Genomic DNA, 26,902 nt, shown 5'->3' with positions numbered 1-26,902 from the left:
TTCAAATCCCATTGACTTAAGGAGGATTTTCTGAAGGAAAAAAGATTATTGTTGCTACAAAAATCACAATTTCATTCCACGATCTAGACGAGTTTGAAAGACAGAAACTTTCCCTGTTGAATATTCTGAGAGACAGAGAGAAATGGTAATTTAAGTGCATATTTGATAAAATGCTGAGCTTTCTCCTAAGAGTGCCATCGTGACTACGACAGAAGGAAGCCAGTTCTGCCTTTGGACAGACCCTGAACTGTTGCCTCTGCACTGCATCAAAGGACTAGAAATGAGGCATGAAAGCCTGGTTCTACTGAACTGAAATGCAGACTTCTAGGTTTCACTATTATTGTCAGAAGAACTAGGGTTTCATCTCTCTCTGCTCTCTGCTTTGGCCTCCACTTTCGCCTGTGCAAACACAAGCTTTTGTGACTATAGATGCATTTAGCTGTGATAGTATCTCAGTATCCCTGTACAGTTGAGCTGTTCTCTGGTTAAGAACAGTATGGCTCTGCCTTACTTCTGCAGAAGTTTTGAGTTTTCTTCTAGAGGAAACAACATTGCTTGGCATCTCTAAAAACTTAACTTACGCAAGTGGGAGATATTGCTGCTTTAGCTGGGAATTTTCAACTGTTCCCATATGTGTTAGGAATATGTTCACTGCCAGGATTGGGACATCGTTTGGTTTTACAGATTTGGAATGATTTTCCACAAAGAACATGCTTTCCAGGTCCAGCTGGGAGTTGTGACATACATTAAAACTCTACAATCACTTGTTGCCAGATACTGTGAACCCCAGTTCTCGACTCTTGAAATCTTCACTGTTTGTTGTTTAATACTGCATCTCCTGAGGTTTGCTCCCATTTTAATTGTGTGTATTATTCACAATAAGGTTGTAAAAGATATTTTACATTCATCTTCATTTAGCTACATGCAGTATTCAGAAGCAGCATTTTATATATTAGCAGAAACAGACTGTCTGCCCCAGAAGGATTGTTTTGGCTTTATAGTCAGGAACCTTATGTCCTGATATAGAAGCACAGTATGAGTTGTGCTTCCCCATGATTCAAAAAAAAAAAAAAAAAAAAAGCTGTTAGGTACAACAGTGTTTCCTTTGTGCATTCCCTTCATAGAATGCAAAATTGATATGTGCCTCTGTTTCATATGATGTGATATACTCAGGCAGTTGCCACACACCCCTGAGTTTGTGTAAATTTACTGTTGTAAGAAACTTCTCCTGCCTATAGCAAGATAAAAATATACAGTTCCATTAGTAGACTATATAGGAGTGTTGGGTTATATTTCATTCATGTAATAAAGAAATGAACAAATCACTTACTCTCTAATTTAAGGTATGGATAAGACTGTGTACCTGAGTGGTCCTGCGGATTACTCTGATTTGTTAAAGTACACTCCCATAAATCTTCATGCAGCTTTTACCTAAACATGAAGACCTATCTGACAGTCGGATGTAATTTGGGTTATCATTAAACCAAAGAGATGTCTCAATGGTATCAGTTATTGTACGATGGTTGGTTTGTCCATCTTATTTTTTAAAGTATTACTATTTGCAAAAAAACACATACTGTAAATTGTAAATTGTTTTTTGAGTTTCCAATATAGAAATGAAAACATAAAATTCAAGTGAATCAAAATATGTTTTTTTCCTAAAGCTATTTTTATTTTCAGTAGATAATATTTTTCATTTCAAATAAAGCCTTTTTACTTCAAATGGTTTTGATGGAAATACTTCAATCCATTTTAAAGACTACATCACAATAACACATGCAATGGTGGATCACTGATTATAAATTTATTAAACAAAAAATTGTCACAGTAATTAATTGACCTGATGTTAAAAATCTGTAACTATTAGAAGTGATTAGTCAAATTTATTGTGCAGAGGTTAATGCACGTCCATAGAAAAGAGGAAACGCTGCTGTTAGTTTTACTTTGATGAGGTGCATGATTTTCAGAAGAGGATTAAGTTGTACAAACCTTTTGTGTCTCCTGCTTCACAAGTCTTAAACACCGTCTGTGAAATTGCTGAGAGGTATTCATGAGACAGAGGCTGCAAGCCACAGGATTCCTCTGGACGAATGCGAGAACCACAGTCCTGAATTAAAATGAAATCTGTGAAAATGGCAGCACTGAACCATCCATACGACTTTGAAATCCTCTTCAAGGACATTTAAAGAAGAAAATGGTTATTTGGGTTTGTTTTCACAATTCATTCATCCTATGCTCTTCAATATATATTTTTTAATACAAAATTTAGAATCTTTTTTCTATTCAGACAGTGGTTTTGTAATAAATTATGTCAGTCTTCAGTAAATGTACGACATACTACAACTCCTAATGATGTAAGAAAATTTAAGACAAACATATATAACATTCAGTGTAATATCATATTACATATCAATGTAATATCATATTGTCTCTACTTATTGTAAGTATTGTACTTATTACAATCTCTACCTATTTGCCTTTAGCAATTTTGTATGCACATCTGCAGTCATATGGAATACATTTCTATGAGTAAATGCCCCAAATTAGCTTTGGGAGATGCAAGTGCATAAAGGAAAAGAGAAAGAAAATTTCAAGGGTAAAATGTTTGAGCTAGTAGAGCAGTTACAAAAACTTATTAGGGGTACTGATGGAAAGGATTTAATAAAGGATTTAATAAAAATATAAATACAATCTTCTTGTGGGTCTTCACGTGAGATGTAATCTATCATAAACCTCAGGTAACATAAATAATGGACATATTACAAATGTTTAAAATTGTTTAGATGTTTAAAATGTTTAAAAACATTCAACTTTCAATTAATTATCTTCCTAGAAAAGCATCTTCTTTATTTTTTCACACTGTCATTAAAAAAGAGCTCACAAATACCCACAATTAATATAGAAATATTTTGTCTAGGTTTATGCTGGGATAGAGAAACATGGAGTGATTACTAAATAAACAGAATGTGGTAAGTGTGGTAGTTTGAGCCTGGCTGGATGCCAGGTGCCCACCACACCGCTTTATCCCCCACCTCCTCAGCAAGCCAGGGAAGGGGAGAAAATAAGATGGGAGTCTCGTGGGTTGAGATAAAAGCAGTTTAATAAATAAGCAACAAAGCCGCGCGCGCGGGAAGCAAAGCAGAAGCAGATAAGCTGTTACTCTCTACTTCCCATCAGCAGCGATGTCCGGCCACCTCCCGAGAAGCAGGGCTGCAGTACATGTAGCGGTTGCTTTGGGAAGGCCAGAAATGAATCTCGCCTCCCCTTCCTGCTCCTCTCCCCCAGTTTATATTACTGAGCTGACGTCATATGGTATGGAATATCTCCTTGGTCAGCCTGGGTCAGCTGCCCTGGCCATAGTCCCTCCCAAGATCATGCCCACCCACAGCTATTGGTGAAGGTGGGGGAAGGAATGCTGGAGGGACAGCCCTGATGCTGTGCAAGCGGTAGTCATAATATTGATATCAACAGTAAGCACAACACTGCAAGAGCTGCTGTGGAAAATCACTATCGTCCCAGACCCACTACAGTAAGAAAAAAGAGACTGCTAATGCAATGGCATACACTGTAAACACAGTTAATTAGGTGCTGAATTTCTCCTATTTTGATAATTTCTGAGAAGTTACATAGGCATTAGCAGAAATGTATATGAGAATTAGTTAATGCCACACGCCTCAAAAAATATCAGCAACAACCTGGAATACTAATGAATCATTTTGAAATTAACTTTCTTAAAATTTGCAAGTGATAAGTGTTATTGGCTTTTAGAAAACTTAAACATTATTCTGTATGGAAGGCCAGAGGTGCAGTCAGCTCCCAAAATTTAAGACTAGATAGATATCAGATAAATAGTGATTCCTTACCAAAAGTTTTAGCACACGTGGGTTCTTACATTTTAAGCAATGCATGTGTTTAAGTATCCATTGGCATGATACAAATGACATCACAGCATTAGTGACATAGAGCAATTCTTTTGGTAATTTTAGACGTCTACATCTCATGGCTGCATGGGCTGCTCATTCTACCTTTCGTTTTTTATTTCTGTAGAGAAATAGCATTCCTAGGACAAGTTTTTAATCTATTTTTGATGTGTACTTCAGGATAAAATTAATTGTATCCTAAAAATGCCTTTCAATCTCAACTGTAGTGAGTTTAGAGCAACTCAGAGACCTGTGTTAGCTCAGATGAACCTCTCTTGAAATTACTTTGTAAAAATGCTTATCCTCCATACTGCATTGCCCAAATTGGTGCTATTGTCAGTTGTTTCATCAGAAAACAGGATCATTCTGAGGTCAGTGTTAGCTTGAGAAATAGTATCAGTGTCTAACGTCAGAAATAGTACCTCATATTTCACTGTCTCACTTTTGTATTGTGGTAAGCTCACGAGAACGTAATCAGATTTTTTTCCATCAAACCTTTTTTTTCGTCAAAAGCTGTAAAATTGGGACTTAAAATAGTGAAATCATTTAGAGATCATTTTATGACAAAAGAGAAAATATTATGAAAGTGTAACCATGGCAATCATTACTTAATGTGATTTTACTTTTAAATACTGTATGAAAAATGCAGTTGTGGCCCTTTTTGCCTCAACGGAATATTGTGGTAACGTTCAATAGTTCAAAAATTGCTTTTAGAAATAATTGCATACGTTTATTATTTCTAATTAGCTACAAAAATGGAACCACACATTTACTGGACTGTGTTCATTTCAAGAAGTATTCTTGGAGTTGAAAAGAATAGCAAAATGCAATTTCTCCAAAAATAAGGAAAATAATTTATTGGTCTTTTCATCAATGAAATATGCTGTTTTCTATTTTTATTTTCTAAAATGACATTAAAATTAATTTGTCAGCTGTCATATAATATCATTCACTGTTTTCATGAAATTATGATATATCTAGGATGGTAGGCCTAAATTGGACCAAAGAGCAAATGACAGTTATGTCCTAATATTGTCAAGGTGAAAATTTTCAGGTCGTAGGAAATGTGCCACTAAAGTAGAGGTAAAAATCCATCCTGGAATTTAGTAAATATTGGTGGGTCTTGATTATGCAATCAGAAAAGAAAGTGAAATAGTTGTCTCACAATTATTCTGATTCCATTAAATTTCATCGTGGGGAAAAAAGCAGTTAAAAAAAAAAAGTCTGACTTCAAAAGGTTACAGTCATTTTTGTGCACAAAAAGTCAGAGAAATACAGATATGTGTGGGTTCTTTTGTACAGTTGACCTGTTCTCTGCTTAATCCTCTGTAACTAGGGAAAGCTATTATAACACAATGAATGGCACAGTATCGAGTGTTAAACTGTAATGTCATCTTGGAGCCTCTAGGGCTGGACACACTGTACAGCTGTTTGACAGTATTACTTCAACCAATATTAACATCAGAAAGCTCTAACCTTGCAGTAAAGCAATTTGCACAGGACTTCACAAGAAAGCCCAAAATTCCTTAATGTGCTGCCATTTCTCTCAAAATAGTGTCATAACGTAACTTATCAGGGATTTTCTTGTTCATACCTCTGCCCAGCATATGTGTTTAAACAAACAAAAATGGATTTTAATTGCAATCCTTGACAGTATCATTAAAAACATTTTCATGTGGCTGGTTTATTACTGTTACTATTTATTACTATTATTACTAACCACAATCAATACACAGGTCAAACGATCTCACTGCTTCTCTTTGACTTTGCTGTGCTTTTGAAGAATGCTAACCATGAATTTTGAAGGACAGTATTTGTGTTTAGTATGTAACGTGCATCTAAAACCATAGGGTTGTGAGAGATGGAGAATCGTCGAATGAGCCTTATTTGTTTCACCTTTACTTTTGTAGGAGACCAATCCTTTATCATCATTGATAAATTCTATACAACGCGCAAACTGAATCTGTGGCAGCTCCAGGTGTACCGCAGCTCCAACAAATGTATGGCACATTAAGGGCTCTTTGAGACAAATTCAGGCTTTTTAAAGTTTTCTTCAGGTGCTGCGATGACATGACACCCTTCTTCACCCAACAATGAAACATCTTGTGATCTTAAGTGTGTTTACAAAAGATCACTTACGGCAAAGACAAGAGCCGGACATGTAAACTTAAACGACAACTCTTGTTCCGTGTCTGTTTTCCTTGCAAACCTTCATTTTCAGAATGCAGACATAAAAAGGCCCTTGAAATGTCTGGACTGGAATCAAAAGAAAAATTCTCCTGTACTTCAATGCATGGTTAGAATCTGCTCTGTATAGGACTGCTTTGGTAATTTACTAGTAAACTTTCTTTTATCTTCTTGGAAGATTTTCTGGATGCTAGCAAGTAAAAGAGGAACAAGGCTTTCCTTTGTACATCTAGATACCTTTCAGTCAACATCAGCTGATACTTAGGGAGTGAACAGTTCTGGAGACCATCTGCTGTGTGAAATGAGAATTGTTTCTGTTCAGACCACACTACAGTGAACTTGATTATTCCTAAAGTTTTAGCCTTTAAGAGATCACACAGATTTTTGAGCCTACTCCTTAGCAGTTTTCACAAATTATTAATTTGGAGCCGCTACCATTCTATGATTCTATGATGCTATGTTATTTCATTTATTTACAGTCTAGGTGCCTGATTGAATACGAATTTTGTTTATTTGAGCCAGTTTTCAATAACTGCATTGTATTTCCTCTGAATTATATAGTTATGCATAGGCATACACATGCATTATTTCACTTGCATGTACACAAATATTAAAAAAACCCCAAATTTTAAAATCATATCTATGTATGTGAGAGAGATAACCGAAGCATTATAAAGATGATTCATACTCATGCAGCTAATATGGAATGAATATGATACAGACAATACCATTTTAGTTGCAGTTATGCTTCAGATTAATAGACATAACTTAACTATTAATGTTTTTCTAATTGCTGTTGTACCTTTTTAGCACCTCAACCCTAATGAAAGACTAATTTCTCTGAAACTACAGTAATTGCCCACAGATTAATCCCCTAAACTTGCACCAAACTGGAAACAGTTAAAAGGAGAGAAGATAAGAAGCCCACAACCTTGCTGTGAGAAGTCATATTGAATAAGGACAATTTGTCCATCTGTGTTTGTTTGGTCAATGCTCTGGCATGAGAGAGCAGCACATAACAAAAATAAAGTTACTTTTTTTTCTACAGCTGCTGCTACCTGTCAGCTCAAAAAGGCACTCTAAAATAGGAAGATAGGATTTTCAGAATTTTTCTGGACTAACCCAGTCTGATATGTCTGAGAACTAGTGGATGAACTAAACCTCATTCTTGGTAAAGAAGAGACACCTCTCCATTCCCCGAGCTCTGACCCTGCAGTCCTTTGGCCATCTTCCCTAAGACACTGCAGCCCTGCCTCACCTTATGATGCTGCTAGGGCTGCCTTATTTCTTTTGGCTATTTGTATCTTAGGCATGACAGAATAAAGCTTCCTGTGAAGGAGGTAATTTTGAATGCTTTTCTGTCACCTTTTGTCAGGCTTGGTGACTTAACTTTATTTAATCTTGTTCGGTTTAAGCTGACCTGAGTTTCTCATGAAATCTTTTCATGTCTCTCTAGTCCATCTTTTTCTACGATTTTACACATAACTAAAACTGGATGAAAAGTAATTAAAAATGTTGCTATGGAAGGAATTCTAATAAAATTAGTCAAAGAGTGAGCTCATGAAACGGTGAATATGTATCTTATTGCTAGGGAATAAATCATGAGCAGATGGATTAGTTCCACTCTATCAACTTTATTAACGTGGCAGTAATAAATGAAGGAACAGTTGGCATATTGACTTCTATTGAACTGTCTTCCTCTGTCCAGCTGCATTATTCAGTGACAGATGAACCTCCAAAGATTCAGAGGTTCAGGCTGGTTCAGTTCAACATCCAAATTACCTAGGCTGAACTGAAACTCCTGAATGTAAAAAATAGTCCTAGAAAGCTCTCTTAAGGAGAGAGGCAGTCTCCCAAGAAATTTCGGTTCACTACAGCTTTTGGCTGGGAAGCAATGACTATTATTATTCATCAAGCACTATCTAAGACCTAGATGAAGACATTGGCTACATCAAAAGACACACAAATACATTAAATAGAGAATACAGGATTAATGGGTTGAACCATGTGTTGCAGCTATGTTTTAAAGGAAAGAAACTGCCACCACTGTGTTTTGTAAGGAACCTAATGTGTTCCATCTGCAAACATGGGATAATATTTCCCCAGTGATCCCAAAGGCACTGTCACAAAAAAAACACATTAAAAGACTTTGCGATGCTCAGTCCACGTGGATTTGGTAGAGGCCATAAAAACACTTTAGAAAAGCAGTCTGGACACTCACGGGATTGGAACATGCAGTGCACAGACATCAGTAGGAGCCTGGGAATGATATGAAAAGCTGAGATACTGGCCATATTGTCAAGGCATGGTGGAGACATCAGAGAACAGTTTAAAATGTGGACAAAATGCACCCATCAGTCTGAATTGCTTTTAAGTTCTTACCAGCACTGTTCATGTTGCCACCATAATTCTTACTATTTTGTTTTAAGAATACAAGTGTACCATGAATAGCAGGATTTTTCTCTCTAAATCACAGACTTCTGCATAGATTTTTTTGTGGGGGAAATAATGTCACATGCTTTAACCAGTGACAGAAAATGTGATATCTACACAATATATTTACTATCTGCTAAAGAGCTTTTGAAAACCCCAGTAGGTGCCTCTCTACAAAGACAACTGCCTCAAAGCACATACAGATTGTATAGACAAATAAATTTCATCTTGACACTAGAGCAGCTGCAAAGTGGCTTTGTCTGCACTGAGAATGCTAACCTCACAGAAAGCTAAGAAACTGTTTTGAGAAATAGTCACTACTTACAGGGAAAAAATATTGCAAGTTTCATACCATTATTTTAATAACTTTTATGTGTGTGGAGAATATAAAAGAATCCTTTAGATCTATGAAGGATTTTGACTAAATTCTATTCCAAATCATGTTTAATTCAGCACACAGGCAGACTTTTTATCTTCCTTACTGCTTCCAAATAGTCTGTAGTAAAAAATCTGCATTTGTGAACCACAGAACAAAAATTTTCACATAAAGACTAAAAAGCATGACTCTTAATCTAGCAGAGACTTGTGACTTAGGATTCTGAGCAACTCAGAGACCCAGTAGAATTACTGGCAGTAAGATGATTGAATGTGAAATCCAACTCTATTAAGAATAAAATACTGCAAACAGAAGTTTTGGAAAATATTTTGAACTGTACCTAAAGACAATTACAGTTCTGGTTTGGGGTTTTTTTTCTCTTCAATATTTGAAGCTAGCATCTGCATGGAGTTTTCAACTATTTTCTTAGCAAACATGCTTTCCTAATGCAACTAATGATATTATTCCCATGGAAGAACAGTGACCATTTCCAGCTTGTATGCCTTATAAACGAAACAATCAAAACAAGAAAAAAAAGGAATGAAAAGAATGTAGTGTTTCTTCTTCCCTCAAAATGAAGATAAAACAGACACAAGGAATAACAGATAAAGAGAAGCATTTTGCTTTTTTTAGGTTCTGGTGGTTTTTTAGTTTAAAAAACGAGATGGTAATGTTGACCTGGAGACTTTAAGAGCTGCATCAGTTTTGCATTCCCACATTCCCTCCTCTTTTTCCTTTGCAAGCTCTGAATGTGAATTGACTTGAATTTTGCCAACTCTACTATCTGAAATGGGGAATAGATTTAGAAAACCATAGGCTTTGTCAGTGCAAGAAAATATTTTATGTCAAAACCAAAAGAATTATTAGGTATTCATGGATCTCTCTCAATAAAGTGCTGATGTGGTCCTGACCATTTTCCCTGGCAATTAGGCAAAAAATGTCCTATATTAGCTGGGAAATCTCAGAGCCACCTGGCTATTTTTAAAGAACACTTTTTCTACCGTTCCATACTCAGGATATATGATATTTACAGTTCACATTGCAGACAGATCTATGCTCCACACTTTCCTACGTGCAAGAAGTGCTTGAGCTCTAGCCTTGTCCCTTTGGTTTTAGACTTAAGGTTGTTATATCACAGCCCTGACAAACACAGAGGAACTTCTCAGACTGAACAGCTATCACCACAAAGTATGAAAAGATATGTCAGAAAAAATGAGTTGAAAAGCATTACTGATTTTCATGAATTCTGAAACTGAAATACTCTGGCAATTAATGCGATGCATTAAAAAAAGAGATGTTAGCCAAGGACTTGGTCCAGCTAGCAATACCTCTGCTAATATTACTGTTAAAACAGCTTTTCATAGCAAGTGGAGCTTACAGATTTAGGCTCACTGTCTCAGGGTGTACCATACCAAAAGTATTTATTTCTCACTTGTATCACAAAATCCTCTAGACTCTGCAAGAATATATGTTAGTTTTATGTAGGGCTTGGGGCATACTGAGGTCAAGATTCCAAGAAGAGACTTCGGATATTTGGGTCCAATTCACAACTCTGCCTCTTATTTTCTTTATCATCTCCATCTAACACTAATACCCTCAAAAACCTTGCTTAGTTGTCACCATCCTCCCAAGTGCCCAAGTTTCTTCTAGCAGGCATAGGCAAAACCACCCATAGTCCTGCAGAGTTACGTCTGTCAGACTCTTTAGCCCTAACAGACTTCACAAATCCCTTTGCCAATAGTGCTTGATCTGATAAGTATTCTCAGGACATGCCTCATTTGCAGCAGATTTCAGTTCAAGCTCCCAGTGTCAAGCTCCAGTCAGCGGACTATCAGCTATTCTGGGCTATTCTATTCTGCCTCCATGTCTCTCAAGGAAGTTTGCACTTGCTTTGTACATACAATTAAATACTGACTTATACAGTATACGCTTCTTTTTCCTTCTCATAAAAAAAAAATCCAGGCATATTAGATTTTGGAATACACATCAGAGCCATGCATGGTCTGGGGAACGTTGAGGAAACCAGTAATACAGGCTCAGAAACACCAAATGGAAGACTTCTGAAACTGTTTTCTCAGACAATGCCAAAAATCCAGTGAGTTCCTGCCTTTCATGTAAAGACAGACTCTACATGTGTGTGGAGGCTTCACTTTAATGGAAAGCACACTTATATCTGGTGGACAAGGGGAGGTATTTGCCTTTGCATATTTATAGTCGGTACTGACGCACATGTTTGAAGAGCCCAAGCACAGAGCCAGCTTTGTACAGCCACTCATTTTGATGTTGCCTGGTGTCACTGGGAACACATAGAGCCACGTCCTGAGAGCAGTTGTGTTGAACATCTGAGACATTGAAGTCAACTTGCAAGAGCTAAACACCTTTCTCTTCACAAAGCAATACTCATGGTGAGAGGACCTATGCTTGCTCTCCAGTGAGAGCAGTGCAAATGTCTGGTCCATACCCAGTCTGCACTGAAAAATATCACCCCGCTAGAGATGGCCAGAAGGACACAGAGGCATGTCACAGGGCCAGATATAAGCCTGAGAATCTCCATTTTGTAGAAGGCCACCTCAGCAACTACTGCTCCTCACCTGAAAGATGCCAAGAAGAAAAGGAGTGTGAAATAGATATGTGGTGGTTGCAAGTCTCCATTCTGGGCAGAGATGATCCCTGACAGCTTGTCCTTTCCCAGAACGTCAATGAGAAGCAGGTCACAGTGGCTGAGCCACACAAGCAGCAGACTTAGTCTTCTGTATTCAGCTCTGTGTTTAAAGTGGCCTTTGATGAAGGGCCCACTTCTGATAAAGCGTCCATCTTGGAGGCTTTTCTGGCCAAATATCAGACTCCTCTCTTATTAAAACATTAGGCTGTTCATTTAAGTGAGCCAAGAGACAGGTTGAGAGATCTTGAGAGGATATATTTTTAGATTTAAGAAGAGGTGGTGTTTTTTTCTCTGCTTTCTTCCTCTGTAGTTAAAAGCTTCAGTAAAAATACAATACTTAAAAGGAAATCAGTTGACATTATTTGAGATTAAACTTTCTTGGACAATGCGCAGAGTTAAGACTCTATCAAAAGAGAAAATTTATGTATTTATAGACAGTATCTAGTCATTTATATGTCTCTTTTACCAATGAAGCAATGGAATTATTTGCTTTTGAAAATCAATACATATTTGTTGAAAAGAACCTTTGAGTTAGAATATTTTCCTTGCTGTCTAACAGCTATATCCAGCACTAATTTTTACATATCCCCAGATACTCCTTTAATATACACAGCTGGGAGACAGGAGGAAGACAGGCAAATTTGTTTTCCTAGAACACCTACAAATCTGGCCGTGTAGTAATTTATTTACTAAACTATAATGGGTTTAGAATTAATTCTAATGAATTTGCAGCACATTTGCTGCTATGAAATTCACAGAAGTGAATTTCATGGATTTTTATTAATCACAATCTTTTTCAAAAGATATTGATTAAAGGTTTGCCTTCTGGTGCATGGCAGACTGAAAACGCAGTCTCCTTACAGCTTGATGATCTACTGAACAGCAGACTGCATGCAGGTATCTTTCACACATGGACAGAAACAGATTGCATGCAGTTAGTGCCAAATGAGCAAACTGAAGTTAACATTCACTCTGCTTTCTCCAACAGCCTGCTTGCAGTGATTCACTACTGCATGTCCTTTAAATTCAGCTAAAGTAATCAAGCAGCTCTAGCTGAACAAAAGTTCAACTAGATGCTCACATAAATAAAAAAATTACTTCTGAAAACTGAATAATGTACTTAGTGCTGATGTTTATTCTACTGCACAAGGCCTGATAAGTGACATTGAGCTGAAGCCTTGCTTTGGTCAATATTAAGATCACACTAGCAAAAAGATGAAGCATATTGAAAATAGAAAAAACCTTTACAACAGACATTTAGGTTCCCTCAAAAATGCCTTAAGGCAGCTAATTACCAGGTCTTAATCACCCAAGTTCCACTGAAGTACATGAATAAGTTTATACAGCAATTTACTCTGCCTAATAGGCAGATGTCTGGAAGATTTCTGTGATTCACTTCAGGTCTGGGGAACAACGAGGTGGCAGCTAATGCAACCAGTGCAGGACTATAAACATAACTGAATCTAAGTGACTCAGGTTGCTCCCCCTGAAATGTCAGAAACATGTTAACTGTTTATTCTTGCAAGGGCAGAGGCTACACTGGAGTCTGGGCAATGTTCCAGGCCCAGGCAGTAACCCAATCCACACTTGCCAAGATTAAGTACTTCAAAGAAATAACTCTATATAGAGCTAAGGACTCTTCCACCTTTCCTATGTATTTTGAGTCAGCCTATAGGTGTTTTGTGTTTAACTTCCTTGTGTCCACTAATAAAATGGGTTGCTGTAAATTCAAGTTTCTGGTAATGTGGAAATGTTACAGTATATTATGCTATAGCATATGTTAGTTACAATTGTGTACTGTATGCTGTAATCTGTATTAGATACACGATTGTAATTTAACAAAGGTTATATTATTAGTGCAAGAATGTTGTCATCTTGCTTCTACTTATTCTTAATTCCCTCAATATCCTTTCTACAATCTTTTTTATCATTTGACAACAGTGGAGACTGTATAAACTTTACAGACTTTTTTTTAAATAGAAATACATAGATGTGGTGTAATTTTGCTTTGCTGATCATACTGATCTTTACCCTTCAGCTGCTAATACTCCTTTCTGTCATAAAAATGGCAGTTCTGCATGACTGAATCAGGAGAGGACATTTCTAGAAAAGTACTAATGTTTAATAACTGTTTTTTTCATGTTATCAACCTGAGAAAGATTGTAAGAAAGTTCGAGGAAAAGTCAGAAAGGGGAAAGGGAAAAGAGAAGGGTATGAATTAAACAAACAGTAGATTTTCTTAGGGCACATGGATTTCTAGACGTGCCATGTTATGGCAACTGAACAGAATTGCTTAAACAATGATTTGCCATTGCTAAAAAATATTTGGAAATACTTTGAAATGCCTCTATTTTGCAATATTAAACCTGCCTTCTATTGTGTTGGAAGAATAACACAGAATCATAGAATCATAGAATGGTGGGGTTGGAAGGGACCTTTAGAGATCATCCAGTCCAAGCCCCCTGCAGAAGAAGGGCCACCTAGATCAAGTCACACAGGAATACATCCAGGCAGGTCTTGAAGACTTCCAAGGAAGGAGACTTCACAACCTTACTGGGCAGCCTGTGCCAGAGGTCTGTCACCCTCACAGTAAAATAGTTTTTTCCTATGTTTAAATGGAACTTTCTGTGTTACACTTTCATCCCATTATCCCTTGTCCTGTTGCTAGATACCATCAAAAAGAGGAAACAACTAAAGATTGGTTGTTAGTCTGAAAGCACTGCATTACTTTTTTATATAGAGTGAACTGAAAAGAAAACACACAGTAGATAAACTTTAGCTTATCATTTTGCACTGCAAAGTGTCCATGCAAAGACTGATCTTAATGGATCACAACACCAAGATTATAGTGATTATAGTGAAACAACCTCCTCCTTCTAGGATGATGAACTTCAGTATCTAGCATACTGGGCAAGGAAGAGGTATGTATGTCCAACAAATTACCTCAAAGCATCTGTGAAACCCAGACACACAGAGTCTCTAAATGGCCTCCACATTGCTAAGTTCAATGGCTTAGGGATGACTCCACTTTCTTCTGTTAAAACAGTACACACTCCTTCACCGTATCAGACTGAAAAAGTGAAGTTTCATGTAAATGAGACTTGGATGTGCTGTAAGGCATTTCTTGTAAAGTAAAAAAGTTGTGTCAGTGCTCTTCTGCCTTTCTTGCCTTCCAGTAACTGATTGAAGCTGTAATGTTAGTTCTGAGTTAAAGTGAAATGACAGAGGTGCTATAATTATTTAGACATGCTGGTGGTCCACTGGCAGAGTGCTGCTCATTACTAGCTCTTACAATTAGTTGGATATATCCCAAGATTTTTTTTACTGTATTCTGATTGACCTCACTGGCAGCTGTTGAGTGCAATTATCTCAAAGGTCCACAAGGCTGAGTACCTCTTCACAGCAAATACAGATGAGTTTCAAAGGCAATCTCTATCCTTTCACAATGCATAATACTGAATGCCTCAAATTCCAGGAGCTAAGACAAGGTATAAGTTCCCTGAGTACTCATTTTTGTATCCTACTAGATACAGCTCACATATATAAGGGTTTTTTTCCAACAAAGCAACTCTTCAGGTCTGCTTGTCCTTCTTTTCTGAGGTACAAGTTCCTTAATCAAAGGTTTCCTCACACAGACAGTAATGATTTAAAAAAAAATACAATGTCAAATCATGATATACTGTCAGACAAATGCCTCTATTTGAGCAAAAGCATGCTGATCATAACTTTATAGTGATGTTATCTGGAATAACTTGCCACTTGCAACATCCACATATACAATTTTTAGGGTGTTGTGTGACCACACGTTTTTGCTCCACATCTGTCAACTAAGAGCAGAGATCTATTTGCACAATGTAGCACTCTGGAACATTATGATATTCCCACAAGTATTTCTGGCATACAAAGCTAGATGTGTGGTATGTTCATCTGTGTTTTATAAGTTACAGTTGTAACAATATTTTATAAATTATATTAGCTACTTCAGATGTCAAATGATAGAATACCAAAATGAAAAGGCACTTCTAATCATTCATATAAACTAACATATATAGCTTTGAATCTTTCACATCAGAGTAATTTGCAACAGTCAAAGAGCAAATCTGATCGGTTTTCCACCTCTTGAAAATGTGAGTCTTCTTCCACACAGTCCACAGAATAACAGGGTCAAAAATCATTCCAGTTGGAAAAAAAAGAAAAAGATCTCTAACCTCTTTCTCCACACAGACTCAGCTATGAGATTAGATCAGGTTTCTCAGGTTTCTTTGTCTATTCTGGTCTTGAAAACCTTCAAGGATGGAGCCTGGACAGACCATCTCTGCAGTCTGAGTCACTTGACTGTCCTTCAAAGTGAGAAATGTTCCTGTACGTGTTCCCATCCAGAAACTGCACTGTTTCAATTCATGAGCATCAGCTTTTGGTCTGCTCTGTACCTCTTTCATAAAGAGCCTGAATGTCTCTTCCTGGCACTCTCCTCTTAGAAAGGTAGGCTTCTATTAACTCTTCCTGAAACCTTCTGCACTCTGGCTTATAAAAGACCACCTCTCTCAGACTCCTCAAAAGGCAGGTGCTACAGGCCAAATGTGCCGTAAGGGTGTTTTACGCTGTTGCTTGGCATGCACACAATCACCTGAGACCTGATGATGCTGAGATTCAAGTTAGAAGTAGGGGTTCCACTGATTTTGTCAGCAGAGGTTGATTAGTAACTATTCTGTGAATTTATATGCCAGATTAAGCTCACTGGAAAACATGGCTAAGAAATCTCTGTAATCTTTAGGATCCTAATGAATAGTGTCAAGATGTAGGAGATGCAAGTTCAAGTCCTTTATGTACTGATTGATGGAAGTTCTGTTAGTAGCTTAAGAAAAATATCTCCAGTGGGTAAGCAGAGACTAACTACCCTTTCACAAGTAACAGCCAGGTAACCCACAGGTCTTTTCTATATCCGAAAGACAGTTTGCAAAAAATGTGGAAAGGCAAAATACAAGCTCAGCAAACACCTTTTTTCTTATCATTGCCTCAGCTATACTTCTGGTTTCAAAAGTGATCACGATCTCTGATCCTTGAGAAAGGAGAAGACTTTGACAAGAGGTGTTTTTTGTGATGGAATGGGTTAGGTTCTCCAACCCATTCCCTCTAGGACTGCTTTACTGAGGACTCTGATGGACTAATGCTGTAGCTTAGGCATCTGAAGAGAGATGCTCATGTTTGGACATATTTAATATTACTATGAAATGCAAAGTTGTAACTATTGACACAAGAATATAATTCATATCTTGGCATGTAAATTGATGTTTTGTCCCCTATTCCTGTTTAAAGGTGTCCTGTAAATTATGGGACAGTAGCTGAAGCCATCTTTAGCCAAAGGATGGAAAGTAGCAGCTCCAGAAGCTGATTTGGATCATGCTGAAGTTAATAGCTTTCTGTAGGAACCAGAATATTGCCCATTTGCCACACAGGAAACTTACAGTAAGTATCCCCCTAACACAGATGATTCCATGAAAAGTTAATGTAAAGTCAATGCTCCTATCAAGAAGAATGTAATTAATCCAGATTCTTATTACTACACAAGAAATTTACAAGCTTCCTTAGCTCCAGCGCTTTCTCAGCAAGTGAGAAGGCCAAAACCACATCCAAAACTAAGTGTATGATATGCTCTTTCTACCTTGATGGATTTCTAAGTCCCTAAGACTTAGACATCACAGGAGAAAGGGCACAAGTACGGGTACAAGTTGGAACATAAGAGGTTCCAAAGAAACACAAGTTAAAACTTCTTTGCTGTGAGGGTGATGGAGCATCCAGATGGGTTGAGTCTCTTTCTCTGGAAACATCCAAAACCCACCTGGATGAGCTCCTCTGTGGCCTACTCTAGGTGGTCTTGCTCTGGCAGTGGGGTTGACTAGATGATCTTTTGAGGTCACTTCCAATTCTTAAGATCCTGTTATGATTGATTCCTTTATTCTTTCCAAGAAGACAACTTTTCCAGATGGTCCTTATCTTCTTTCAAGCTTCTTATTTAAAGGTTAAAAAACACTCTTGAAAGGTCCCAGAATGGCAGGCTGGGACTTGATAATTCAAAAGAATGAAAAAAGTTAGTTTTTGAAGCTCTATACTGTTATTTTGCTGCACTGTTCATATTATTCTATTACAAAATAATAAAATAAAATCCTAATATTTATAGATTAGCTTTTATATTTCAACTGGTTTTGAACAAGTTCTGTTCACTTAGACATCAGGAACAGTCACAAAAGAACAAAACTGGAGAAAAGCTTTTTAATTCACAAGTTGAGGGGTGAACACTTTGAATTTTTGTTTCATAAAGACAGAGCCTCTAGTCTCATCACTAGTGGATTTATTTCTCTATTGTTTATTTAAATCATAAACTGCATTCCTAAGAAATTATAAAACCCTGGATGAGGGGTAAAGACTCAAGGTATATAAAGAAAAAGTTAAAAGAATCCCACAAATTTACACATTCAAATAAAATTATTATGTGAAAAGTGGTTTTGCTGTTCAATTTCCTTCAACACCAGACTTTCTTTTTTTTTCCCCTCCCTTTTCTCTTTTCTCACTTCCTTTTCCAAAACAAACTTTTATGCAAAAATTACATTAGTTCTATAACAGCTTGAGCCTGTAGTGGTGAGAGTTTTAGGAATTTTCAGTGTGTACAGTCAAATCTGACACAGACCAAATCACTTAGGAACATGGGCTTTCATTGTGATGACATATATTTATACAGAATGTCTGTCACCACAGTTAGGACAACAGGATTGAACTAAGTGTATCACGTGTGCTAGTGCATGCAAGCAATGTCCCGCTAAAGGAGTTTGCACCACTGTCCCTACTTCCCGTGAACACAGGATTCATGTAACTTTGCACGAATAAGTTGTCACACATACTTTATCAGGATTGCCCAGGATATAAGTTACACAGGACAGGTTTAATCAGATAAAATATTAGTAGCTGAAACACAGATACTACATCTTTACAGCTCAGCCATTCGGACGACTAAAAGAGACATTTCAAACAGATTAACTGAACTGTGCCTTAAAATTGCCGATTTTTCTCAGATGATTATAAAAACATCCAAAGAAATAAGCTTAGCTGTAGAACCCTACATTGTAGAGAACAGATGTCAAGTAAGTTGGATCCCATCCACAGTATACAGAAAAATACTTGGGTCACAGAAAGCTTTCCCTTCCATCTCATATCATATTTTCATTTTTGCAGGGGACCAAGAAAAGTATTTAGAACAGCATAAGCTGTCCATTACCAGAGCACACTTTAGAAATGCACATGGTAGTTCTTCAGGTACTATTTCAGCTCTCTGACAACTCAAACAAATTTCTTGTAAGCCTGCTATGATGCACAGAGGGAATCCATACTATTGTCCTCATCTTTCCTACTGTCATAAGATGACGGAGCAGAAAATGCTGTAAATATTTTTTCTGCAGCAACTCAAATATAAAAATGAACAGGCCACAATATTCAGCAATTTATTTCACAAATTGTAGCAGAAGCAGTCAAAGAATATATGAGTTTCAAATGATCTTTGGAAACAGTTAGTAGCAAGCAATAAGCCACAATAATGAAAAGCAGAGCTTTGAGGCTAAACTGAAAACTACTATTTTCAATATCTTGTTTTCAAAGGAAACAACAAAATGCACTCTGAAGAGATGATACTCTTTCACATTACGTTTCTGGTTGATTTACGTATTTTTTCTGTCTAAAAATATTTTCCTGTCTAAAGTTAATGATTTAAGTTACTAATTTAATTTATTGTAAAATAGAAAAGAAATAACACAGTTCTTATTAAGTGCGGTACATCTTTAATCCATTACTCAGTTTTCCATCCGCTCTTTGCTAAAAACAACCACAAAACACAGAATTATTGTGAAGTAGAACAGAACAGCTACAGTGTTCCCTTTTCTTTTTCTGAAACACTGTTCTTTCTAGCAGAGGTCTCTGTCTTTATTAACGAACCTTTCAGACAGAGCCTAGTCTATAATGCCTCACTTTAATTTGGCCTGTCAGGCATCCAAACTCTGCCAAACCTACAGAACGAGGAATAAAAAGTTTCTTGCTCAGACTAAGCCCTGGTGGAAAGAATTATTAAAGATGGTGTGGGTGATGTAGTGACTCTGCTTTTCTGGGTCTGTACGTGGAAGATGTCTCTGAAAATGTCCCTTGGCTAGGGGTATCACAATTTCATCTATCTGGACAAATGACTAAAGTTCCATAATGAAGTCTTACTCCTATTTTGGCTTTCCATAACTTTTGCCAAAAGGATGTTCCCACACAGAAGGACCAAGAGGACACTTTTCTATTTCTATGGTGACTTTTGAAGTCTTATCTAGGCTTAAAATATGATACACAATAATTTTTATCATTAAAACCAACATTTTTGATGTCTAGACCAGACCCAGTCTCAATAATCGAGCCTGTTTCTTCTTTTATTTACTCCAAATAAGAAAGCCTTGAACCTTCCTCCACTGGATTAAAGCATCAGTAAGGCAGAATGAAGTGGGCATAGGTAAAATCTGTAACAGTGTTGCAAGAGGACAAAAGGCAGCCTTACATACTTCTGCTTAATGATGCCAAAGCGTATCTGTAACCACAGTCAAAATTTTAATTTCAGAAACAAGCAGATAATTTTTCTTATAATAAATTAACAAACATCTTGAAAAGATTTGTTCAGCAATTCTGGTAAATAAATGTTAATACATGTTTCCAAGAAGAGCAATGTAGCATCAATAAAATTGAAAAAAGTTATAATTTCAGTATTTGCATGTGATCATAGGTCTTCTTTTTTGCAGTTGCTTTTTTACTGTTTTATTTCTGTCCTATTTCTGTTCTGTTGTTTCAAAAGAACAGAGCTGTAATACTCTGGCTTTGTTCAGTACACTAGAGCTTAGTATAAGTTTAACATATGTGACACAGCTGATGTTAATAGACATAAATGTCCCCTAAAGTAGTTTTCCATATTTATTTTGGAACAGATGTTTTACCTCTTTTTGTGACCTTGGACACTGGCCATTCTATAGGACTCTAACTGAGATACAATAGAAACTGCGTGACTAAAACATGTTTTGTTCAGCAAATGTATCTTCCTTTTGGTTGGAATTGACACCAGTGTAAGAGGAAAGTTTTTATCTGAATGGGGAAATAAATTAATTAATTACCATTTAATGATCTATTTAATGGTAATATCATAATCATTGATTAATTATGATCTCTGAAGGTCCCTTCCAACCCCTAGCATTCTATGATTCTATGATTAATTTGCTTTCATTGTGCACAGTTGACCAGAAATGCAGAAAAAATATTAAATGCTTCTTATGACTAAAGCTCCATTAGAACTTTACTCATGTGACAATATAAAGGTTTTCATACTTGTACACAGAAATCAGCTTCAGATAGAAAAGAATATTGCAAACAAAACGCTTTGTCTATCTTTTCATAGACAAAGATTTCCAGAAAATGTATTCATTAAAATGAATTTCTGGAAAAGTATTAGAGCAATATTACACAGTTGGACATCACTTTGCTAGCAAGTAAAATATGCTGCCTGCAAATGTCTTTGCTTTCTACTAAATCACAATTCATTAATTTAAACTGTGTAGACATAATAGCTCACTTTGAACAATGGATTAAAGTAATTGCTTACTTTGGTTTTATACTTTTATGTAGATCATAACACCACAATTCTATTGACCTCCAACAATCTCATAATTCTTCAGCAATCATAAATGAGGCCTTTATTCTTGAGCCCAGCTTCATTTGGAGTTAAAATCTGTATCATGAGTTTGTCTTCAATTCAGTGCCTTCCTTTTTTAAATTCTGCCTTTGTTTCCCTAATGTCCATATGTATGGTTATGTAGCTCCATAACAGAATGTTTACTGGATCAAAACCAAGGGAAAAATCTCATTGTTCTAATGATGGCATCCATCCCAAACCGTGTTAGCTACAAATAATTGCTTCCTAAATTGCTCAGTTGGCAAGGAACACCCTGGTTTAAAACCCTCTTGACCTTTATCTTTACAGAGCAAAGTATCTGTGAGCAAGATTTCTGGCAATAAGAAGTCTCTAAATTATACCTCTCTCTTGTTTCACCATTTTAAAACTGAAAGAGAAGTTCTTAAGCTCAGGTACATTAAATAGAGATAGAGCAAATCATTGGCAGTTCTATTTAACTTCCAATTTAGGCTAAACTAAAAGCAGCACAGGGTAGATTTTTACAAGAAGAGTCCAGGTTTTGAAAATCACAGACATGCACAGCAGGAAAGAAAGCCACAAGCAAAGAAACCCATGAGGTCATGTAGTTCATCCTCCCATTTTGAGGCAAGATTACGTTTACTAGAAGTTTTACTAATCTTACTCAAAGTCTTCCAGTGAAGTGTATTCCACAGCATAGCTAAAAGAGTCTGGGAGAAGACACATAATCTATTACTCATGAAATGCTAAGAAGCAGTGATGGGTGAAGGGAACAAGCAATAATGTTCTTTGCCAAATATCTGTTTTCCATTTATTATTTCTTCTTTATAAGACCTTCACTTTTTTCATAGATGGACTTAACTAACCATTATTAGAAAGGAATTAATTCACAGGGCCAAATGCAATTCTCTACTGATTTGCCACTATAAAGTTAACTTGAAACAGTGCGACAGGGAAGAGACACTGTCACGAATGAGTTTTCCTTCAAGCACAAGGTTGAAACCTAGCTGCAGTCACATATAGGATACAAATACAGAAAGTCTCATCCTCAACTAGAACTAGGGTCCTTGCTAACTGTTTATGTGCAGTTGTATGTCTCATTGTCAGCTGGCAGGCAAAAAGTATTTGTAGTACTTAGCCAAATGGAAGTGCTACAGCCAACCTTAAAGATAGGTGAAAATCTGCCAGATGCCATGGAAATACTCCTTGTTCTGCTCCATGGAACACACATAGAAAGGAGGTGAAAAAAGTTGTGTTCATGGGAATAATCTAAAAAATAATAAATCACATGATGAATTCTGGTTTGAAAAGTGCCCACTGTCCAAGGTGATAATAAAAGTCTTTTATGTCTTCTACTGAACCCCTACTTTGCTTTAGTACATGTTTGTTTTAATATAGTATTTAATTATTTACAATAATTTAAATGTGAAATTTGATGGACTATTTCTGAAGGTACCAAAAAGTACCTATCAAATAATACAAACTACCCTGTCTCAGGCTCAGGCTGACACTGCAAACATGCAAAGCAGCAAATTTCTTTTAAGTTTCTTTATACTCCTAGTGACAGACAGAAGTGTAAAAAGAGTTATTCAGCTTGCTTCATGCCATTTTCCTGGTACGCTTACTTCAAACAGGAATTCTGATGTTCCCGGGCAAATTATATTATTACAGGGAGTATCTCACGTTTTCAGACAGGGAATGAAGGGTTCATCCTTTATGGTTTTTTTCTGATTTAAGATCAAGCATGTTATGATGCCCTCAGTCCTGTTTTGGAAGCTGACCTGAATGCCTGAACAGTTTATGTAATGTGTTAAAAGTTTGTCACACTCAAGCACTAGATTCAAAGTTGAACATGTACTTTACCTGGTCTTCAGTATAACACCCTTACCTAAGCTAGCAATCAATAAAAGTTAGAGACAGAAATATATCAGTTCCCAGAGGTTCGCATTTAAAAGATCACTGTTAAGAAAATGGGATATTATATGTCATAAAATCATCACATAATCAGAGCAATAACAATGAGTTATAGTTTTGACTCTGATCCAACAAGGTTTCCAGATGCTTTACGAAATGCGCAAACCAACAGTCTGTACTCTGTTACAACAGCTTCAGTTACTTCAGTGGAGTTACACCAGACTGGCACAGCATCAACTGAATGCAAGCTCAGTCCTCATTTGCAACAATAAAATAGAAAAGTATAAAACAGGTTAAGAAAAAAAAAAGCAAGTTTGTTACTGTAAACTGCTTCATAATATCAACATAAGCAAGCAACATATCTGAAAAGAAATGTGTTAATATAAGTAAAAGAAAGACAATAAACTGTGCTAAATCCCTCCTGTGTTGCTATCCTCCACATGCTTTCCCTTCTTCAACATGCAAGAATTTAATGTAGTGTACTGTCAGCTTCTCTACCAGAAGTTTCAAGACCCCGTGTTTCATAGTCTGAATTTGCCTTCATGTTGTCTGGAATACGTGTCAGTTATCACACATATTTCCAAAGACCTATGGATGTTTATTATTGATTTTGAAAATGCATCCTAGACATGTGGCCAAATCTCCTTGAAACGTGGCCAAAGCCACGTGGAGAATTGAAATCACTACATTAAGGGACGGAAGAGGGTTGGGATTCTGTGAGCCAAGTAGCCTCTCATCCCTCAGCACAAACCCTTTCCAAACAAAATGGGCCTGGGACAGAACTCTGAGCCTTAGCACCCTGCCAAACAAACTGCAGAGAACGATTCCCTGGCTGTGGGTCAGAAAATGCAAAACAGTCCACCTGCACCATCCAAAGAACTAGACAATGAATGTCCAGCCAAGGATTCACAGACTGTCTCCTTACATCCTGCCTTTAAGGCCAACAGTACATGGTTCACCAATAGCCCCTAAAGTGCTCAGTGATTTGGTGCAATATTTAAGAGTGCAGTAACCCTGTTTGCAACCAGCGAAAAAGGACATCAGTGCAGATATTCACTCTATTCTGGGCTTCACTACCTCACCTAGACGACCTTGCAGTCTTTTGTTCCCATCTTTCACTTCTGCTTGGGACATACCCAATTTATTTGCAAGTTGTAAAGTTTTCCTGACATCTGCTTTCCTCTTACAACTGGAGAATCGGACCGTTTGTGTGAGTGAAACCTGTGTGTAAACTTTCCCAGGCACTGAGCAGACCAATGTCATACTTGCTCCCTAAGGGGAAGTGGATGACCAGGAGCTTCATATAATCACACAGCAGTTTGAGTTGGAAGGGAAGATCATCTAGTTCCAACCCCCTGACACAGACAGGGATGTCTTCCACTAGATTAGGTTGCTCAAAGCCCCATCCAGCCTGACCTTGAATGTTTCCAGGGAGGTGCAGACACAATCTCTCTGGGCTCATTCAGAGCAAATTGTAACCTCATTCTATTAACCTATATATCATAGAATCATAGAATGGTAGGGGTTGGAAGGGATGTCCAGAGATCATCTAGTCCAACCCCCCTGCAGAAGCAGGTTCACCTAAATCAAGTATCCTCCTAAAAAGAAACAGTAGAATTATCAAAGAAAATGAAAAAAGCGAGAAAGTTAAAAGGAAAAAGGAGAAATAAGGAGAAAAGAAAATTGAACTCCTAGAAAACTTGAGGCAATAGAAACAAAGTACCATCATTTGTACTGTTACTAATTTTATTTTGTTAATTTTTCTCTAAACATGAGCTTTAGTTTCTCCAACCCTCAGCAGCAATTAAAATATTGCAGTGGAAAGGCGAATTCCCAAACAAATAGGGAGCAGCAGTGGCAAAGGTTATCACAGACAAGAAGCTGTGAATACTAGAAATCAAATACTGAAATACCGGTGTAAGTGCACCTGCTAGGGACTGAGATCTACTGCTGTAGATGTTGCTCTCACATGGCTATTCTGCTCAGTGAACTTGCTGCCTGTAGAGATAACTGTAGTACTTTCCTTTGGTCACTGTAACCTATCTGCAGTATTTTGATCTCAAGGTTATTGAAACACAAATAAATTCTTTAGCCACATGTTCCTGACATTTGGTTAGCACTATACAGCATGCATACTGCAGGGACCTATCTTGTACCTCCATAGGCAGGGACTCTGCTCATGACTAACCCTGGCTATAGCTTTCATTTAGACTTCAAGTTTTCATCCAAAAACTCAAAATCATTCCATACCCTTTTAAAAAAATAGAAAAGTCACGTCCTAAGATTTTAAAGGAAATATTAAAGGACAGTCCTGCGTTGTGTATTTGCACTTTTAAAAAATGTTTTAGTTGAGCAACTACATATGCAGAATTCTTGCTGAGTACATTTTCTGAAACTGTGTTGTGGGGTTTCCAGATCCTCATGAAGACCTCAGTTTAGCCTCCGCTCTCATTGCACAATCAGCTAGAGGATTCCACGTGTTGTGTCTACTCTAGGTTAGGCCGGTCAACTCATGCATTTTAAAGAACGGTTTAGCAGAAAACTTTAAAACATTTAATTGCAAACAAAAAGGAACAGTAAGAGGAGTGGTCGATTTGGTAACAAAAGCCGGTATCTTGCAGATCTCTGACAAATTAAAGCTCTGTGTTGACCAATAAACATAGGAAAGGAAGGACATAAAATCATATTTGCAAAATATGTGATGAGCATCATGTAATATTTCAAGGTATTTTACTATGAAATAAAAAATGCCTAAATTATCACTCAATCAGGTAAAGCTTTCATTGAATATAATTTTTTTGTCTTGAGTAAAACAGCTACAGAATACTTGAAATAATTTGATTTAATACTGCTGGTAAAATATTTTTAGGGAGAAATTTTAAAGGTACATGCAAGATAACTCTAGCTAGTTGAATACTTTGCTACTCTGTTCTTTCAGGAAATCTCAGTATAAAACTTGTTCATATATGTATAAGCAATGCCTTGGTATTTATCAATAGCTCTGTGTAATCAATGAATCTGCTTCTCTGAATTACTAATGTAATAATTCACAGAAAATTGAAATGGAGCAATTTTTTCCCTATCTAAAGAAACAGGGACATTTTTCATAAATATCAAAGCCTGTCATCATGAAAAAGAGTAAAAAGAAATAGAAGACAAAAGTCATGAGCCTTAAGAGGCACTACAAATATGTTTCTGTTTTAAGGATAAATAAGTACTGATTGTCCTGGTTTAGCACTGTTCAAATGTGAACATGGATACAATTATACACATCCCAGACTTAATAAATTCTGCTTAAGTCTTTGGGCCTGCAAAGACAGAGACATATGGTATTATTCAGAACAAGTTATCCCACTGACTTCAGTGGAAATGTCCACAGCGTGTGAAGTTAATGTGCATACCTCTTTGCAGAAAAATGCACTAAATCTTCATGTTTTCCCTCTGAAACCTCATCAAGACAGGGGGATTAGAGCTCTCCTCAAGTACTTTCTGTGTCTTTTTTGCTGTCACCATATTGTTGTTCGGTTCCTGCATTATATTAGTGGTCCCTTTTGCCTAGAATTTACTTGGCAGCTCTAAAAGATTTTTGGTAACATCATAACCAATTTCCATCTCACCCACTCTCTCACACAATAAAATCCTGAGGTGTCAAGTGTCTGTTTCAAAAAAAAAAAAAAAAAAGCTGGAGCAACTATTAA

The 26,902-nt window shown here is 36.9% G+C and overlaps 1 protein-coding gene across 2 annotated transcripts in view; it reads right to left on the bottom strand.

Annotated features, from left to right (window-relative positions):
- The window catches only part of CPED1 (cadherin like and PC-esterase domain containing 1), a 143,052-nt gene that overhangs the window by 25,644 nt on the left and 90,506 nt on the right, over window positions 1-26,902 (bottom strand). For both annotated transcript variants that reach the window (XM_062017855.1, XM_062017846.1), the window contains exon 17: window positions 1,990-2,107. In XM_062017855.1, coding sequence (XP_061873839.1) covers window positions 1,990-2,107 — 118 coding nt within the window. The remainder of the gene's footprint in view (window positions 1-1,989; window positions 2,108-26,902) is intronic.

This window comes from Colius striatus, chromosome 1 (genome assembly GCF_028858725.1).
Source record: "Colius striatus isolate bColStr4 chromosome 1, bColStr4.1.hap1, whole genome shotgun sequence".
NCBI lineage: Eukaryota > Metazoa > Chordata > Aves > Coliiformes > Coliidae > Colius > Colius striatus.
Note: the sequence above shows the minus strand (reverse complement) of the source record. Positions and strands in the feature narration are given on the sequence as shown.